The sequence below is a fragment of the Petromyzon marinus genome, chromosome 28 (genome assembly GCF_048934315.1).
Source record: "Petromyzon marinus isolate PM22_M1 ecotype Great Lakes invasive population chromosome 28, UKy_Petmar_22M1.pri1.0, whole genome shotgun sequence".
Taxonomy (NCBI): domain Eukaryota; kingdom Metazoa; phylum Chordata; class Hyperoartia; order Petromyzontiformes; family Petromyzontidae; genus Petromyzon; species Petromyzon marinus.
Window position 1 is genome coordinate 13,647,507 of NC_133694.1, and position 18,594 is coordinate 13,666,100.

Genomic DNA, 18,594 nt, shown 5'->3' on the forward strand with positions numbered 1-18,594 from the left:
GCCAACACGAGCACACAGATTCCAAAGACAAAGCTCCCCGGTATAGCCTTAACAAAATTGTTGGGGAAAGTGCTGTTAGCAAACACCTATGAAGGGCAATTACGGGGGTTTGGTGGCCAACACCATGCTCATCTGCCTTTGTCAGGCTAGGTGCACTTGGAGACCATGTTAAGGTTTGATGGCTTGCTGGCACTTCATTGACCAGATCCAGGTGTTATGGGTTAAATAAATTAGATGACTGGCAGGTGCACCACCTACATTGCCCGCTGTGCCAGCTTGCTGTGCTTTTAGGATGAGTTATGGAATTACTGGTGTCTGTATTTTATGTTCTGTTGCACTATGTGTGCAGTGTGCTTCAGTGTGTTTAATGGCTGTGCTGTTGTAGGACCCAGGAGCACCAACAAGGCCTCATCCCTGCAGTGTCACGGTCCCTATCGGTACCCGAATCCACAGGTTCACTGTGGGAACTCAAGACGCCTACCTCCCAGCCTGCAGGTGAGCAGCACAGTGTATGTAAACACTATGTAACACAATTTTTGTTCCTGGGTAGTAAGTGTTATTTCGTAATTGCTATGCCTAAAAAGTATAGAAAATGGCTATTATTCCCCACAAACTTTGCTTTTTATTTTTTTTATTTACCTATTTTCATTGAAAAACAGGCGATTTGTACCTTCGGTCACATAAAATCAGAAAAAAACATTTGAATCAAAATTAGCATGTATTTTTATACTGAAGTAATACAAAAATTACGACAAAAGATTTAGAAGTGGGAAGTTTTTCTAGATTTACAATTATACTGTAAATCACTTGAACGAATCAGCCCCCAAATGTAGTCTCCCATCATGTTCTCGTGATACTGTCCTTGGTAGCGGCGTTCAAAGTCCAGTATATCTTGGTGGAAGCGCTCGCCTTGCTCCTCCGAGTACGCTCCCATGTTCTCCTTGAATTTATCAAGATGGGCATCAATGATATGGACTTTGAGGGACATCCTACAGCCCATTGTGCAGTAGTTCTTCACAAGAGTCTCAACCAGCTCCACATACTTTTCAACCTTGTGATTGCCCAGGAAGCCACACACCACTGCGCGACAAAGCTGTTCCAAGCCGCTTTCTCCTTACTAGTAAGCTTCTTGGGGAATTCATTGCACTCCAGGATCTTCTTTATCTGTGATCTGATGAAGACACCGGCTTTGACTTTTGCCTCGCACAGCTTAGGGAAGAAGTCTTGAAGGTACTTGAAGGCTGCCGACCCCTTATCTTAAGCTCTGACAAATTGTTTCATGAGGCTCAATTTGATGTGTAGTGGTGGCATCAGCACCTGCCGGGGGTCCGCCACTGGCTCCCACTTGACGTTGTTCTTCCTCACAGAGAACTCGGTCCGCTATGGATAGTCCCGCCTGTGGTAGTGTGCCTTGGTGTCTCTGCTGTCCCGAAGGCAAAGATAGCAGGGAAACTTGGTAAAACCGCCTTGGAGACCCATCACGAATGCCACCATTTTGAAGTATCCGATGACCTCCCAAACGTACTCATCATACTTCAAGGCGTCCTGCAAGGTCTTTATGCTGTTGTAAATCTCTTTGAGGTGCACCGAGTGAGCCAGCGGAAGAGATGGGTTGTTACCATTATGGAGCAGCATGGCTTTGTGGCTCCTGGATGAGCTGTCAATGAAGAGGCGCCACTCATTCTGGTTACAGGCGATTCCGATTGCCTCAAACAGACTGGTCACATTGTGGTAGAAGCATAGCCCATCTTGACGGGTGAAGAACCTGCAAAAAGGTTACCGACGCTTTCTCTGATCTGCGACTTGCACACTTTCATCCAACAAGTTCCACTGCTTGAGCCTAGACGTCAAAAGCTCGGCATTGGACTTGGTAAACTAAGATCTCTGATCAAGTCGTTGAGGTCTTTTTGGTTGGGGTAGTATGGGTTTCTCTCCTCAGCTCCACCTCTGAAATTGTCATCTGGATCTACGTCTTCCTCGCTCTCTGACTTTCTGCTCTCTTCTAAAGACGCCTGCTCTCCGGAGGAGTGGGTAAAGAGAGCTCATGGCAGTGTGGCACCGGGACGATGGATGAAGGAAGGGCTGGATACGTGATAGCAGGCGAATTAATCTTTGTTTTTTTCGGTAAAGTCACGTAGAAATAAGAAAAAATAAAATTACATAATATATGACGTTTCGATTGCAACACAAGCAATCATCATCAGGTAGAGGAAACACATAACCGCAGATATATACAGACCTTAAGTAGAGGGAATTAACACATATACCAGGGGATACAGAGAGACGGAGTATCACACTAAATCAAACAGGGTTTAGCAAAATTTGGAAACTGTATAAAGCAACACAGACGGTCGGTTAAAACACAATTAACGCATGGTCTTGTTGAATACGCTATTTCAAAGATTGTTAAATTCTAAGTTGTGTGAAATTTAAGATAGTGGTGGAATACATACCGTAGAGAGACCTATGGGGGGAGACACACAGTTAAGAGGTGAAGCAGCTCTGTGCCAAGGCTTGAAAAAGTTTTGACTTTAACATAGCCATTTCTGTGACCAGTCACAAGCTAATCACGCAGCTATTTCAATGCTAAATTATCCGAACCAAACATTAAACTAATTTTCAATGGTACAGTATATTTTTCAAGTAGTGGTATCCCAAACTTTCGCAGCAGCTTAAATTCCCTTTTCACACCATCAATATGTAAACTCCCCCTCCCCCCCTCGCCGGTCTGCACATGTTCACCCCCTCTACACCGTTCATCATGCTAAGTCCGCCAATTAAATGCTAATTTTTATGCTAATTCCTTTGTCAAGGCGCTCTGTTTCTTCTCACACAGCTTAAAGGTCGCGGTCTGAGCTTGGCTGTGTTCGCTCCAGCGCTGTCCTCGAGACAGTCTCGTCCATTCACCTGATGAAGGCCACTTGTGTTGTGGCCGAAACGTCGTGAGAATTTTATTGTGTTATTTTATCAATTTATTATTTTATTCTCATTCTACGTGACTTTACCGAAAGAACCAAAGAAGAGGAATCCTTGCAGTCACGAAAGCTTTAAATCGAAATTTTTCATATATGATATATTTTTTCAATGACATTGGAAATTGTTATTTTATTATTTCCCTTCTTCGTGACTTTACCGAAAGAAACAAGAATATGAATCCCTGCAGTCATGAAAGCTTTCAATCTAAATTTAACTGCCTCTACAGGGAGGGTTTCCACATAACTTTGAAATCCTTACACAAACTCCGGCATAAGAAGGCTCAGCTGATCGAGTCTCTCACCTTTCTGAAGAGATGCCGCGACTCTGGGGTAATACCAATCGCATTTACACTGACCTCTGCTGCTGTAACTTCTTCTAATGCGAAACAAATTATTTCCTGAGCTAGCTAAGCTCTTATCTCAGAGAAAATTCCGGCATAAGAAGGCTCAGCTGATCGAGTCTCTCACCTTTCTGAAGAGATGCCGCGACTCTGGGGTAATACCAATCGCATTTACACTGACCTGCTGCTGTAACTTCTTCTAATGCGAAACTAATTATTTCCTGAGCTAGCTTAGCTCTTATCTCAGAGAAAATCAGACTTATACGCACCGAACTAGATCAGTTAGACAATACACTACATATCACACTTATCATTGACGGCAACAATGTCCACATCGGATTGGGAACATGTAGACAATATGACTTCCTCTTCAGCTGCCACTCTGTCGACCAAATGTAAGGACAACCTGATTTCCAAATTTAACCTCCTCTCCAACAAAAGACCGGACCCACACACCAAAAAGCTAGACGTTAACAAAGTCGTAATTAATCGCAGTAACAGTTCTATTTCCCATGGCCTGAAATCCGTTTTAGCTAAAGGGCTAAACTTTGCAGTCACACCTAAACACATACCAGTTAATGATATCATTGCCCAAGTAGACGTTGCTCTCAGGGGCCTGGGTCACATCGCTGCAGACGTAGCAAGATCTGAAATCGCTGCAACCCTCAAAAACGCTCAGATGCCAGCTAGCAACCTCAGCAAAGATGAGCGTTTCGAATTATATGAATTAAAAAAGAGGGATGACATTGTCATCATCTCAGCTGACAAGGGCAATGCCACTGTCATCATCGTTAAAATAGAATATAACAAAATTCAAGAATTACTCAACGATGGCAGCTATACAAAAATAAAAAGAGATCCCACCAACAGCCTCGTCATACAAACCAACAAAATCATTTCTGGTTCAACCGCATTAATTGATCAAACCAAACAGTTCTCGTTAAAACCTTCTGCTGCCAGGCCACCAAAATTATACGGCTTACCAAAAATACATAAGGTAGATGCACTCCTTCGTCCCATCGTCTCCACTATCAACTCCCCTACCTACAAACTGGCTCGTTTTCTGTCTGAAATCCTGCGGCCTTTCACTGGAAAAACCACCTCTGCGGTACTAAATTCTACTCACCTGGTATCGACAATCACGTGTATTTCCCTGTCCCCAGACGACCTGCTTGTCAGTTTTGATGTATACTCTTGGGTTTTATTCGGTAAAGTCACATAGATAAAATAAAATAAAAGAAAATAATTAAATCACGACGTTTCGGAGGCAACACAAGCTTCCGTCTTTGTGACTTTACCGAATAAAACCAAAGAGTATGAATCCTTGCAGTCACGAAAGCTTCAAATCTAGAGTTTTGATGTAGTTTCCTTATTCACCAAAGTTCCTGTACCTGACACCATCGCAATCATTGAAGACTTGGTTCATCAAGGACTAAACGCTGAGGTACCCCCCCTGGTGAGACACTGCTTAACCAATACATACTTCACTTGGAATGGAACTTTCTACAAACAAACTGAGGGCACCCCAATGGGCTCCCCCCTATCTCCGGTTGTAGCCAACGTATTCATGGAAAAATTTGAAACTGTCGCCATCCAGACTGCCACTCTACGCCCGACCTTATGGAAGAGGTACGTGGATGACACCTTTGTCATCTGGCCACATGGCCAGCCTGCTCTAGACCAATTCCGCGACCACATCAATTCCACACACCCAGCCATCAGATTTACCATGGAAGTCGAAAAAGATGGCAAGCTACCTTTTTTGGATGTCCTAATAAAAAAGAGACCTGATGGTTCAATGAGCCACTCTGTCTACAGGAAAGCTACCCATACGGATGCTTACCTGAAACCGGATTCCCACCACCATCCATCCCAGAAGAATTCCCTCATAAAAACTCTGCACCATGGAGCCCAATGCATATCCGACCAGGAACACATAGCCAGTGAACTCAAGCACGTACACCAAGCTCTTAAGGCTAATGGTTACTCCGACTACACAATCCGCAAAGCTATCACTCCAACCATGAAGAAAGACCCTCTTGAGGAGCCTTTCAGAACCATCACTTTACCCTACATTACGGGGATCACAAAAAAGATCTCCAAAATCTTGTATAATCACAAGATCCAGGTCCGATTCAACACATTACATGAAATCTGTGATCTGGTTCCGTCTGTAAAGATGTGATTCCGGACATACAGTACCCTGGCGTCTACAAACTAAGCTGCCTCTGTGGTAGTAGTTACATTGGAGAAACCAAATGACATGTCTCGGACCGCATTCGTGAACACAAAGCAGACCTAAAACACGGTAGGACCAACACCTTGGCCGTGGCAGATCACTGTTATAATTCAGTAGGCTCACATAACATTGACTTCTCCAAGACAGAGGTTCTTTGCAAGCCATCTGGCTACCATGAAGGATTCGTTCATGAGGCTATCCACATATACAAACACAGAAACAATTTCAACCGAGAAGATGGATTCTGGCTTAGCAATCATTGGAAGGATTTGATAAACCATTTCAGGTCTTGATTGATTGTTCACGCTTACGGTGGCTTTCAGACCGCATCCATTATTTTCGTCTCCCCCCTCCTCTTTTCCGAACATAGATGGACTCGTCCATCTGAATAACTGCCAAATCGCTTTCCGTGGTGCTAACGTTAATAATAACCGCCACTTTTTTCAAATTTTCTTGCTGTGGTTGCTTGTGTTGCAGTCAAAACGTCGTGAGAATTTTATCGTTTTATATTTTCATTATTTTATTGTTTCCCTTCTACGTGACTTTACCAAAAGAACCAAGAATATAAATTCCTGCAGTCACGAAAGTTTTAAATCAAAATTTAACATTGAAAATTGTAAAACATTTGAAATTATAAACTCTTACAATTTTTTTACAAATTTTATAACATAAAATTCCGAGCAACAATTATCCATCTTACCTTCCAGAGGTTTTTTTGCATTGCTCGGAGGTGAAATGAGGTGTCCAGGGTGTGTCTTGATCCCCGACAGGCATGACGAAATATGCCTTTTCGGCCTAACACATCTTAGCAGATCCTTCCACAGAGTACTTTTTCGCTCTTGTCTTGATAAATTGGCCGCATATATAGAAAATGTGCCTGCCGGATGCTTTGCAGCCTCTTGATGCCATCTCAGAAAAATGCAGATAAGTATCCACTTAGGCAGCTGGAACTAAACTGAACTGGTTGGCTTAAGGCCCCTGTATTTATGCTACTATTACTGGAAAGTTCTAGAATGTTCTAGAAGTTACTCCAAGTTTACTCAGCACTGAATCTACCTGGAATGTCCTGGTCACAAAAGCAAAGTTTGTGGGGAATAATAGCCATTTTCTGTACTATTGATGCATAAGCAATTAGGAAATAACACTTACTACCCAGGAACAAAAAAAAATAGTTACACAGTGTAATTTACCTTTATTTAAACAAGTGCGAGTTCTAAAAATAAACATACATTTTCAAGAGACAGTGCAACGTTTTATGGAGAAGCCCTAAATGAATACATTGCATTCGTGTAGCACGTGGTTAACAGCCATATTAACCTTTATTGTGCTCTGTGAGTATGATAAAGATTATTATGGCATTTGAGCACAGATGGATGATAAGAATTGTCACGTCAAGACAAGATTAGCAATGGAGAAGTCCAGAATGAGAACACGTTTGTGTTGTGGATGCGATCCGGCAGGAACGGTGGCACCGGGTAGGGCACGAGTGTGTAGGATGGGTGAGGGCCGATTGCCAAAACAGGCATAGGGAAGTGGTCTCCACGAGTCCGGCGGCGACCAAGAGAGCGACCTAAGGCCAGATGGTGAGGGACTGTAAGGGTACACCTTGGAGGTTGCGCGTCTACTGTGTGGCAGCTGGGGGATTTGGCGGAGGGTAAGGGAGATGTATGGCGGAGGGTAAGAGAGATGTATGGTGGGATCAACATCTTTGGCCCTGATGTGACATCTTGAAATTCCGGGAAAGGTTTGCTTTCAGTAGCTTAGAGGATTTTACGTGTTGACAAACTTGATATTACTTCCTTCGTATGGCAGGATGGAAAAGTAACAGTTTTTAAACGTATTATCGTTAAACGCTACACTTTTTCAAGCAAACGAAGGGGGCAGTAGACATACTAAAAAACACATTGACACCGCCAGGATGTGCATGGATGGCACATTCGTCGATGTTTTAGGATAATGTAGGCAGGCTTTCTTTTAAAAACGTTTATTTCGGCTGTCACCCAAAGGACAGTGTGCCTGTCAAGGTGAGGAATTGAGGGATCAAGTGATCAGTTCGGCTTTCCACCTGTTTGAAAGAGCAACATCAACACAATAATGCCAGGCTGGAATATTTATGAACCCAAAATATGCAGGCTGAGCATCCTCAAGAAATTGTGCAATGCAATGCATAACACTCAAAAAGTAAAAATCATTAACTTAACTGAAGGTAGGTTTTAACTCTTTCAACAAGGTAGAGTCCCTGCGCTTGTGTCTATATCAACATCTATGCACTGTCTACCTCGCGACGCAATGGCTATTAACAGCACAATAGCATACACTGAACGACCCAACTCACACACCACCATCAACACAATACAGAGCGTACCCTTGACACAATCACCTACCCACTTCATCCCAATAACACTCGTCCTGGTACTGTATGGAATAGAGACTCTCTCCTTATTGGCCCGTCCTGATGACCTAACGATGTCGCGTCGTGCAGGATCAAAGTGTCGTAGGTATCTGTTTAATGAGTTCCCTGGTTGTCGTCAAGATGGACCCCGAGGAGGACTCAGAGGGTGGAGGTCTGCCTTGTTCCGCCCCGCTCCCGATCCTTACCTTGGTCCCGGCCTGTACTCAATCCGTGCTGGTCTTGGCCCTGGCAGTTGCAATGGAGTGTCATTACTTGGTCCTGGAACCTGCAGTGGGATGGCTTTACTTAGCCCTGGCACTTGCAGTGCAGTGGCTTGACTTGGTCCTGGCACTTGTAGTGGAGTGGCTGGACTTAGCCCTGTCAGAAACGTATTCTTGGATTGACCGATTCCTTCAATGTCCAGTCTTTCACTAATGTAGCAGCATGCTGTGTTGACACCTCAGCTCGTGAGAGGTCTCAGCCATCGGTAGAGGCCCCTGCTGTAGTACAACAGCATAGTGGTTATTTCTCCACTCTCTTCCCGTGCCTCTCCTTCTCACGTCCCTCTCACGTACCTTGCCCTCGCCTTTCCCCCAATTTCCCCTTCCTCTGCAATTGCAGCATTGGCATGGCTATCCCATGCCCCCTACAGGATTATGTTTTCTTTTCCATGTCATCCATACCCCCATTGTCCTTGACAATACATATATAGGCTTTCGGGGGGGCAATTTAAAACTCGCTTCGTCACATCAGCACTCTGTCCAATTTGCTCAACAAGGCCTGACAGGCGAAGAGAGAAGCAGAAGGCAGAGTAATGTGGAGGAGAGAATTGTGGCTCAGCCCTGTCTACAGACAACACCGAATGAATGCATTTCCAATATATTTCAAATTGCATAGATATTGGATAGTCCTGGAATTATAAAATATAATCATTCAAACATGCAAAACAAGAAACGTTTAAGAGCAGTACGATTTGACGTGTATATAGCCATACCTGGTATTTATGGCCAACAAATTGTTGTCTCTGAAGTGGAATTGGTTTGCTCGTGTGTGCAGGCTGGGAGGGAGGCAGCATCTGGGATTTGCCACCCGAGTCGCAGGGCCCCACTCTGGAGCAGTTGCAGCAATTAGAACGCGAGAAGGGAGGCAAGGTGAGCAAATAAATAATCCTCATGTTCATTTTGTTTAAGTAAATTTTGTTTCACTAGTTGAAATTTATCCAGGTTAATGAGACCAGGATAATCTCATTTGCAGTGAAAAAGACCAAATTGCAACTGCCCCATGGCATTCAAATCCGACACCATAGGCAGTCCATTAGTGGTATGTGTGTGCACTGAAGGTGAACTTGTCTTTCAGCTGCTGGATCCAGAAAGATGCGAGGCTGAGCTCAGGATGAGGGACGATGATGAGAGGAAGCGTCAGGAAGAGGTGTGACACGGGGTCCCCTACCCTACCACACCTATGTACATTGTTAACACGTTTTCTTTGAGCTCGTGAAGCCTCGTGTATTCACACCAGTGACTGCGCTATTGCTTTGTTACTGGGCCAGTTAAATTTTTTTACAAAATAGTTTATGGCTTATTTCTTGTATGTTATCCTCTATGACTGGGTAGGCACCCTGCTAATAAAGAAAGTTAATTAATTGACTTGTTTTTTATTTTATTGAAAGGAGTAATGTTAGCTTTTATTGACAAATACAGAAAATAATATTTTTTTCTTAAACATAAATGTTAATACCCTCACAAATGGTTTTGTGGGTTGTGAAAATTAACATCTCTATTGTTAAGGAAGAGAATGTTTAATCTGTATACTACCTACGATGACATGGCTCTTAAAACATGGTCATTGATGTAAAATTTTGAATGAACTGAGAAGTGCACACATAAGCGTGGATAGATACATTCCTGGCATTGCATGCACACCTGGATACGGAAAGTAGGATACATGGATTGGACAATGTACACGAGTTAATGGCAACATCTACATGCTGAGTAAAAGTGAGTGAGCTAGGGCAGGCCACGTCCCAGCTAGAAGGAATGATGATGGCCAATGGTCACGAATAATAAAGGAGTGGCAGCCAAGAAATTGGAATGCGTCCGAGAGAACATCTCCTGACGGACGTTATTTATTTTTATTGACTTGCGTACCTTTCCTATACTTTGCACTCCTATTAGTTTTTGTATTGTTTTTTTAACTTTCTGACCTGCCCCTATCTGTGAAAAAGAGCTTCAAAGCTCATTGGATTTCTCCAGGATAAGTCCAGATTATGATTCTGAAATGGAAAAACACAATCGGTTAATGTATGTACTTTGAACTTCTTTTGCACTGTACCTAGCCAACCATGCTAATTGTATTGAATGTGCAGGTCTTGAATGGATTGCTACATCGCAGGATCATGAGAGGTGGTAGCAGTTTGTGGAAGCTTTTATCCAACAGTAAAATTGATTCATGTCTGATGACTACAAATGATTTGTTTACCTGTTGCGAACGTCGTGACATCCCCGCAGCAAGTCACCCGAACGTGTGCTGTGAAGGTGACAACGCGGAGACAACAGGAGGAGCTCCTCCAGAGGCAAGAGGAGGAGAGAAAACGGAGAGAGGAGGAGGAGGCTGCCCGACGAAAGCAGGTGACCTTTGAGAAGTTATCTCTCCGTGTCGTTATCCTTTACCGTGACCTCCTGGATTTGAGAGTGGTCCGCAGATTATTGCAGACCCTGCTCAAGAACCTATATTCAATGTCATGTCGGGTGACCCAGACAAATCATTACTCTGCCACAGAGCAAAGATAAGATATAGAGCCAAGAGAGGCAGGCCCAGTTGGTTTCTTAAAAGATGGGACAAATTTTGATAGCATCCGATAGGCAAGTTTTAGCTTTGACTTTGATGTGCCACCTCGGTTGTGGAGCAGACCAATCATTCGTGAGGTTTAGGAGGGTGTTGTCTGTTAAGCAGACGTTTGTGTCAAAAGGGACCGCACCAATGTCGGCAGCGCAGCTGGATTATTATGGTACCTCATGCATCAGCATCTTAAGATACCACATAATGTGTAACCCCTTCGGCATCACCTTTCCTTATTTATTTCCAGGAAATTGGCTGTTGGTCATGACAAACAATATGTTTAGAGGAGTGGTTCTCAAACTTCCTGGATTTTCTGGCCATTATCAACCCTCATATATATTTAGTGGACCAATATAATGTAAACAAAATAGTGTTTTCTGAAGAATTATCCGCACCAGTTAGGCTCAGGCAATTCCCACGATCTTGCGGTCCCCATTACACTTACACTGGCTGGGAACTACTGGTTTACAGTATTGTGGGATAATAACATTGAAATTGTTAATGCTAGAATGAATATCATTTTGGCAAAATGAGAAAATAATCAGACCGATAGTCAAGTTTTCATGACAATGTTTTTGGTATGAGTTGCATATGATGATAGGTGTGGTTGCAATAAATGAAATATTTTTTTTTGCAAAATAAATACCAATGTCTCTCCATTACATACAAATTGGAGAAATGGTCAAGGCGATGTATTCCAGCTGGTGACCCATACAGCGAGTCATCGTTATTGTAACTGTGAATAGTGTGTATTTGACTTGTCACCGGGGGGTAATGACTTGTCACAGCAGCAGGAGGATGAGGAGCAACTGAGACGCCAGCAGGAGCAGGAGATGCTGCGGAGACAGGAGGAGAAGCGGCGGAGAGAGGAGGAGGAGCGACGGCAACGCGAGGACATGATCCGAAAGCAGGTGACAGCCCTCCTCCCCGCTCGCAAGCCTTCCCCGCACTCTGTTGTGTTCTGTCTTTTGCCTAGTCTCTGATGTACTTGTTGTCTCTGTTTTGTTGGTGGCATGTGCCAAAACACTCGATTATATAACATATTGGCAACATCAGAGCCAAATTCTGCCCTGAAGTACGTATCTTGCATTTCTTTGGTAACATCACTTCATCCGGTCAGTGTGGCTCAGCAGTCAAGCGAGTGAATCATATTAGGAATGTTGGGAGTTCAAATCCAGGCTGGAGGTTGACTCAGCCCATTATCTCCCCGGGGTTGATAACAGTGAGCCCCCATGGTGGTTGTCCTGTGGATAGACTTTCCGCCGCCCTTGGAATGGAGAACGCCCACCACTGGCTCCGGCCTGTAAAAGAGGAGATGAGCGCCACCTCAACGCTCACTCGAGACGCAAATCACTTTTACTTTGTGCGAGAAAAAGGCGGTAACGCCGGCGGTGGCATCTCTACCGCAGGAGGAGGAGCGCCGGCATCAGGAGGAGGAGGAGGCACGGAGACGCTGCGAGGAGGATGAGGAGAAAAAGCGTAAGGAGGTGGAGCTCCAGCGGCAGAAGGAGCTGCAGCAGCAGCAGAGGCAGCAGGAGTTGGAGTTGCAGCAGAGGCAGCAGGAGCTGGAGCTGCAGCAGAGGCAGCAAGATCTGGAGCTGCAGCAGAGACAGAAGGAGCTGCAGCAGAGACAGCAGCAGGAGATGATGCGGCAGAGACAGCAGCAGGAGGCCTTAAGGCGGCTGCAGCAGCAGCAGCTTGCGCAGATGAAGGTATGGCCATTCATTTTCCCCAATGAGCACCGTTTTGTGGGGAAGTGAGCAGTGGTCCTTTTGATAAATACAATTTTTATTTTACCAGGAAAATCCCACTGCGCTATTACCTCTTTTATAATAGCACCAAAAAATCTAAATGCATGTTTCTTCATGTGGAGAGCAAAGGCGGAGGACTCGGGGAAAAATCCACATGAGCACAGGGAGAGAGAACACACAACCTCCAGAAATACAGGCGCCAGGTTCAGGATTGAACCCACAATCTACATACCAGGCAAGGGAGATTACATCTCGGCACCCCATCACAGGAATGTGGAATTTCCACCACTGGCTCAGGGCTGTAAATTGGATATGAGCACTGCTTCAATACTTGACTGAGCAGAAAAATCACTCTGGCATCTGTAGTGCATAACAGTCATCTAAGCTAATGTGTCACACTCTTCATAATAATACCGAGCAATATTCACATTATGGCGAGATCTCTGGGAACAAAATGTTTCACTTGAGTATCATTGTGTAGTGTGTGATACACTGATGCGCACACACTAACTGGGAGGCAACACGTTTATTTAACACAACACTAGTTACTCGGGTTCTGTAGCTAAGTGTAGCTATACTGTTGCTATGTGCGTGCAAGTTAACCTTAGCGAACGGGCCAGCCAGCGCACACGCTGTCTGACCCACGATTTGCTGCTAAAGTTCAACCGATGAACGAAGAGCGAAGAGCGTAGAGTTCCAGGATGATCCCTACAAACGAACGCCGATCCCTGTCGGGGCTTCCCCTTTATATTCCTGGCCGTGGCTTTGCCACGCGCTCGGCCCCGCCCCCTACTGTATGAAGGCAGGGCTCTCGGCGCCCGGTCACGTGTCCCTCCAGTACCCGGCGCTACAATATAGTGACAGGATATGTCACTACAATTGAAATAAACTGTTCTGTAGGAAGTGGTTACTGAAATGGCACTGACTGTCAGGTTAGAGAATTAATAGATTGTCTAACTGAAACACCTTCACAGATGGCCCTATGACCCCACGTTCAGCCACAAATGTTAGACACAACAAATTCCAAAGGCTATTTGAAAATGTTTAATTGTTTTTATTCTTGTTACCTATGTAGTGACGTAGAATTGGTCACTAAGTAGCATAGCGCTGGCTGCTGGCAGGGAAGGGGATCTGCAGCTTGAAGCAGCCCTGAATGACAGCAGGCCACGTGATAGACCCGAGAGGGATCTAGGGAAAAGGTTACCGAAGGGACACATCGGGAACCCCGCTAGTAGGTTCTATAAAGGGGGCGTGGCCAGGGCGGAGCGAGGCCACGCTGAAAGGATAAAAGGGGACCCCAAGCGGGAGCTTAGGGCTGTCGTTTGGAGTGGGATCCCCGTCACCGTTGCTGTTGAAGATCGTCGCCATCGCCGCTGTCGTCTCGTACCTTTGTCGCTGTCGTCAGCACTGTCTTAGTTCAGCGCCGTCAGTGTCAAGACTACTAGTGTTGTGTGTCGGCTAGCAACCAGTGTCGAGTTGCGTATAAGCGAGAGACAGTGTGTAACAGTGTAGGGTGTGTATTGTATAAAGTGTACAACGTTTGCTCGGTGTTTAATCAAAATAATTGCCTAGCCAGTCACTACACCTGTAAAATCCTCACCGAGTGTTTCCAAGACTCGTTCAGGAGGATTTAGCTAAGTTTTAGCAGTTGAAGGGAATTCTTACACCTTCACAAATTAAGCCATTTGAGTATTTTTGGTAAAATTGGACGATGATGTGCCATGCAATTGCTGACTCATTTTCTAATGACATCTTTGGATCTTCAACATCCACTCTGAAGAACATGGTGCGTAGTATTTTTCAATTAATACACCCCAAGTATGATAAACAGGGTGGTCTGCAATATTTGACCCGCAATTGTCTGCAACAAGCATCTTAACGCACTGCAATTGGACCATGTCACTGCCCCATGTCAAGTTGTTCTGTGTTGGAAAGCTGCACGCAACATTATTTTTCTAGAATTAAACACAGCGACACAGATAACGTTATTGTTGCTCACGTTTTTGTAGGAGAATTGCGCCATTTAACTTGGCTTTAAGTTATTTGACTTAACTGATTCCACGACCTAAAACAAATTTCTGATGAATATTGCTATGACTCTGCACATAGTAGACAGCACCTCACATTCCTGGAGGTCACATGTCTGCTGTGCAGCAGCTGCAGGATCTGGAGCAGCATAGCAAGTGGTGGCGAGATTTGGCCCCGATGACATCATGGTCTTCATACCTGACTAGTGCCATGTCTAATGAATTTTGACATGTATTTGTTGGGTTTTCTGTAGTAATACTCTGTCTACCTTTTATACTGATAGACTATTTAACCAATTAATATTTATTGTATTCAGATGGCTACAAGTGTAGAGTGGAGTGGTCGTGTAGTATTTAGCACACCGATTTAAATCCAATCACCCACATGGCATGAGCCTTCATCTGTCAACGTTTGAATCATCAGTCCTCTGGTGTTTTTGTCAGAATTTTAGTGTACACTAGCGGGAAGTACCCAACGTTGCCCGGAGGAAAAATATATTTCAAAATTTATATACATTCACAAATAGTAAGCTATTGTGAAAGCACGGCGTTCCGTTTGTCCATTTGTCGGTCAACAAAATTATGAGAGGCTTGCAGAAGTCCAAAAAGTTATAGAAAGTGGGGGGTAAATAGTTGATCTAAAAGGTTTCCGAAAAGTGTCGACCCACCCCCCTCAAAAATTATTGTTACCCCCGCGTAGGAATATATAGAGTGAGGGAAAAAAGTATTTGATCCCCTGCTGATTTCGTACGTTTGCCCACTGACAAAGAAATGATTAGTCTATAATTTTAATGGTAGGTGTATTTGAACAGTGAGAGACAGAATAACAACAAACAAATCCAGAAAACGCATGTCATAAATGTTATAAATTGATTTGCATTTTAATGAGGGAAATAAGTATTTGACCCCTCTGCAAAACATGACTTAGTACTTGGTGGCAAAACCCTTGTTGTCAAACAGAGAGGTCAGACGTTTCTTGTAGTTGGCCACCAGGTTTGCACATATCTCAGGAGGGATTTTGCCCTAATCCTCTTTGCAGATCTTCTCCAAGTCATTAAGGTTTCGAGGCTGACATATGGCAACTCGAACCTTCAGCTCCCTCCACATATTTTCTATGGGATTAAGGTCAGGAGACTGGCTAGGCCACTCCAGGACCTTAATGTGCTTCTTCTTGAGCCACTCTTTTGTTGCCTTGGCCATGAGTTTTGGGTCATTGTCATGCTGGAATACCCTTCCATGACCGATTTTCAGTTCCCTGGCTGAGGGAAGGAGGTTCTCACCCAAGATTTGACGGTACATGGCCCGTCCATCGTCCCTTTGATGCGGTGAAGTTGTCCTGTCCCCTTAGCAGAAAAACACCCCCAAAGCATAATGTTTCCACCTCCATATTTGATGGTGAGGATGGTGTTCTTGGGGTCATAGGCAGCGTTCCTCCTCCAAACACAGCGAGTTGAGTTGATGCCAAAGAGCTCCATTTTGGTCTCATCTGACCACAACACTTTCACCCAGTTGTCCTCTGAATCAATCAGATGTTCATTGGCAAACTTCAGATGGACATGTATATGTGCTTTCTTGAGCAGGGGGACCTTGTGGGCGCTGCAGGATTTCAGTCCTTCACGGCGTAGTGTGTTACTAATTGTTTTCTTGGTGACTATGGTCCCAGCTGCCTTGAGATCATTGACAAGATCCTCCCGTGTAGTTCTGGGCTGATTCCTCACCGTTCTCATGATCGTTGCAACTCCACGAGGTGAGATCTTGCATGGAGCCCCAGGCCGAGGGAGATTGACAGTTCTTTTGTGTTTCTTCCATTTGTGAATAATTGCACCAACTGTTGTCACCTTCTCACCAAGCTGCTTGGCAATGGTCTTGTAGCCCATTCCAGCCTTGTGTAGGTCTACAATCTTGTCCCTGACATCCTTGGAGAGCTCTTTGGTCTTGGCCATGGTGGAGAGTTTGGAATCTGATTGATTGATTGCTTCTGTGGACAGGTGTCTTTTATACAGGTAAAAAGCTGAGATTAGGAGCACTCCCTTTAAGAGTGTGCTCCTAATCTCAGCTCGTTACCTGTATAAAAGACACCTGGGAGCCAGAAATCTTTCTGATTGAGAGGGGGTCAAATACTTATTTCCCTCTTAAAATGCAAATCAATTTATAAAATTTTTGACATGCGTTTTTCTCAATTTTCTTGTTATTCTGTCTCTCACTGTTCAAATACACCTACAGTGAGGGAAAAAAGTATTTGATCCCCAGCTGGTTTTGTACGTTTGCCCACTGACAAAGAAATGATCAGTCTAGAATTTTAATGTTAGGTTTATGTGAACAGTGAGAGATAGAATAACAAAAAAATCCAGAAAAACGCATGTCAAAAATGGTATAAATTGATTTGCATTTTAATGAGGGAGATAAGTATTTGACCCCCTCTCAATCAGAAAGATTTCTGGCTCCCAGGTGTCTTTTATACAGGTAATGAGCTGAGATTAGGAGCACACTCTTAAAGGGAGTGCTCCTAATCTCAGCTTGTTACCTGTTTAAAAGACATCTGTCCACAGAAGCAATAAATCAATCAGATTCCAAACTCTCCACCATGGCCAAGACCAAAGAGCTCTCCAAGGATGTCAGGGACAATATTGTTGCTTTATCGGCTGAGAGGATGACTATATCACTTCTGTTTTTTTAATTCACATCTAAGCAGACGTTGCGAGAGCTGAAATAGCCACTATTCTTAAGAATGCTAAGAAACCCATTAGTAACATCAGCAAAAATGAACGCTCTGAACTCGCGAATTTAAAAAACAGAAGTGATATAGTCATCCTCTCAGCCGATAAAGGCAACGCTACTGTAATTATGGATAAAGATTCATACAACAACAAAATCCAGAATCTGCTCAACGATGGAAGTTACTCAAAAATTAAAAATGACCCTACCAATAGCCTAGCGATAAAAACCAACAAGATCATCACAAGTTCGACCTCCCTTATCGACCCAACTAAACGTCCCTCCCTAAAAGCTTCTGCTGCAAGACCTCCTAGATTCTATGGTCTTCCCAAGATTCATAAAGAAGGCACCCCACTACGACCCATCGTATCCACGATCAACTCCCCTACCTATAGACTAGCCCGTTTTCTGTCAGATACCTTGCTGCCTTTCACTGGCAAGACCGCCTCAGCAGTACTTAACTCAGCCCAATTGGTCTCTATGGTCAAAGACGTTGTACTGTGCCCTGACGATATCCTTGTCAGCTTCGATGTGGTCTCTTTGTTCACCAAGGTCCCAGTACCTGATACCATTGAAATAATTGAAAATTTGGTCCAACATGGACTAGACCCCGATACACCTGCACTACTTAGGCTCTGCCTCAACAATACCTACTTTAGTTGGAATGGCTCCTTCTACAAACAAAATGAGGGTACCCCCATGGGATCCCCCCTGTCACCAGTGATAGCCAATATTTTCATGGAGAAATTTGAATCAGACGCCATCCAGACTTCCACCCTCAGACCTTCCCTGTGGAAGATATATGTGGATGACACTTTCGTCATTTGGCCACATGGCCTCCCAGCTCTGAACCTTTTCCTGCACCACATCAATTCCAGACATCCCGCCATCAAATTCACCATGGAAGTGGAGAAAGATGGCAAGCTACCATTCTTAGATGTTCTGTTTGAGAGGAGACCTGATGGCTCATTGGGGCATTCTGTCTACAGGAAACCCACCCACACAGATTCCTACTTGAAACCTGATTCCCACCACCCAGCCCAAAATAATTCTCTCATCAAAACTTTATACCATAGGGCTCATTGCATTTCGGACCAACACCACCTGACCAGTGAATTAAAACATGTACACCTGGCCCTCAAAAGGAATGGATACTCTGACCGTATCATCCGCCAAGCTGTTTCTCCCTCCATACAGAAACAACCACTTGATATTCTTAGTTTTTTTCGGTAAAGTCACGTTGAAGAGAAACAACAAAATAATAAAATATATATAAAACAATAAAAAAAATTATCACGACGTTTCGACCATAACTC

The 18,594-nt window shown here is 44.1% G+C and overlaps 1 protein-coding gene across 12 annotated transcripts in view; it reads left to right on the plus strand.

Annotated features, from left to right (window-relative positions):
- GIGYF2 (GRB10 interacting GYF protein 2) overlaps nt 1–18,594 on the plus strand; it is a 145,297-nt gene that overhangs the window by 85,022 nt on the left and 41,681 nt on the right. For 6 of the 12 annotated variants that reach the window (XM_076070359.1, XM_076070367.1, XM_076070362.1 and 3 more), the window contains 6 exons: nt 386–495; nt 9,004–9,098; nt 9,304–9,375; nt 10,455–10,574; nt 11,574–11,696; nt 12,195–12,497. In XM_076070359.1, coding sequence (XP_075926474.1) covers nt 386–495; nt 9,004–9,098; nt 9,304–9,375; nt 10,455–10,574; nt 11,574–11,696; nt 12,195–12,497 — 823 coding nt within the window. The remainder of the gene's footprint in view (nt 1–385; nt 496–9,003; nt 9,099–9,303; nt 9,376–10,454; nt 10,575–11,573; nt 11,697–12,194; nt 12,498–18,594) is intronic. The other 6 variants (XM_076070361.1, XM_076070363.1, XM_076070364.1 and 3 more) reach the window with 6 other exon arrangements.